The 1,435-nt window shown below is 18.0% G+C and overlaps 1 protein-coding gene across 1 annotated transcript; it reads left to right on the plus strand. All coding sequences in view use genetic code 6, as the record gives it.

The window, feature by feature from the left end:
- Positions 1 to 791: 791 nt before the first annotated feature.
- On the plus strand, positions 792 to 1,224 carry TTHERM_002653341 (hypothetical protein). The gene is made up of 4 exons (XM_012799909.1): positions 792 to 830; positions 888 to 937; positions 1,009 to 1,098; positions 1,152 to 1,224. The coding sequence occupies exons 1-4, from the start codon at positions 826 to 828 to the stop codon at positions 1,220 to 1,222; spliced, it is 216 nt and encodes a 71-aa protein (XP_012655363.1). The 5' UTR covers positions 792 to 825; the 3' UTR covers positions 1,223 to 1,224.
- Positions 1,225 to 1,435: the final 211 nt, after the last annotated feature.

The following is a 1,435-nucleotide window of genomic DNA, read 5'->3' on the forward strand; positions in this document are numbered from 1 at the left end:
ACAAACTAAAGGTTTTTGGTTTAAATAAAAAACTAAATTAAGAATTTATTGGATTAAAAAATTAAGTTACTCATTTTTTATTAAAAATGACTAAATAAATTTTTTTCTTTAAATTAATGTCTTAATGCAATTATCTTTGAAATAAAATATTAAATTTCTCATCTTTTATTAAAAATGACAAACTATAAATTTTTGGTTGAAATAAAAAGCTAAATTAAGAATTTTTTGGATTTAAAAATTAAGTTACTCATTTTTTATTAAAAATGACTAAATAGATTTTTTTCTTTAAATTAAAAGCTTAATGCAATTATCATTGAAATAAAATATTAAATTTCTCAACTTTTATTAAAAAAAGACAAACTAATGATTTTTGGTTTACATAAAAAATTAAATTAAGAATTTTTTGGATTAAAAAATTAAGTTACTCATTTTTTATTAAAAATGACTAAATAGATTTTTTTCTTTAAATTAATGACTTAATGCAATTATCTTTGAAATAAAATATTAAATTTCTCAACTTTTATTAAAAAAAGACAAACTAATGATTTTTGGTTTACATAAAAAACTAAATTAAGAATTTTTTGGATTAAAAAATTAAGTTACTCATTTTTTATTAAAATTGATAAGCAAATAAAGTAATTTGAATCTTTTTTTCTAAAAAATATTGAATTTCTTATTTAACATTAGATTTGGTTTTGTTTAAAACATTTATCGCTTATTTAATTTTTTATAATCTTTAAAAGCAGATTAATTTGGTATTTGATAATAAAAAAATAAATTAAGCTTAAAAAATGGCTTCTGTATAAAGCAGATTTGAAATAGTTGATGATGTAAAAATATATTTTAAACTAATCTTTAATATATTTATTTACTTTATTACAAAAAAGTTTCTCAATTATGATTCATCTTAATTAAGAGATCTTGAGCTATATTTTAGGTATAACAAACATATTTACTTTGTTGAAAAATATTAAAAATATAATTGATGAGTCTTAATTATTCTAAAAGTGGATGCTCTGTAAGTGGAAAAAGACTTGTTAGGATATGCTAAAAATTAGTATTATTAAATGGCCTTTAGAATTTAACATTCAAACTAAGGTAATTTATTGGTAAAAAAATAAATTTTAACTGATTAATAAAATAACTTTTAGGTGCAATCATTTATCATTTTGTGATTTGGAAGAATTAGGAAAAAATCTTGCGAATATTAAAAATCTTATGAGTCTAAACATTTTTTTGTCGTAATTTATTTAGAAATGATTCAATCAATATCTACTAATTAAAAGAAATCAAATATAAATATAAATTTTTGATGCAAAAAATTACGCTAAAGTATCTTCATAAAATGTAAATTAAATATAGAAGAAATAGTCTTGCAATTGATGGATTATCTTGTTTGGCTAAAGGATTGGCATAATGCAAAAATTAACTACTT

This window comes from Tetrahymena thermophila (assembly GCF_000189635.1).
Source record: "Tetrahymena thermophila SB210 genomic scaffold scf_8254409, whole genome shotgun sequence".
NCBI lineage: Eukaryota > Ciliophora > Oligohymenophorea > Hymenostomatida > Tetrahymenidae > Tetrahymena > Tetrahymena thermophila.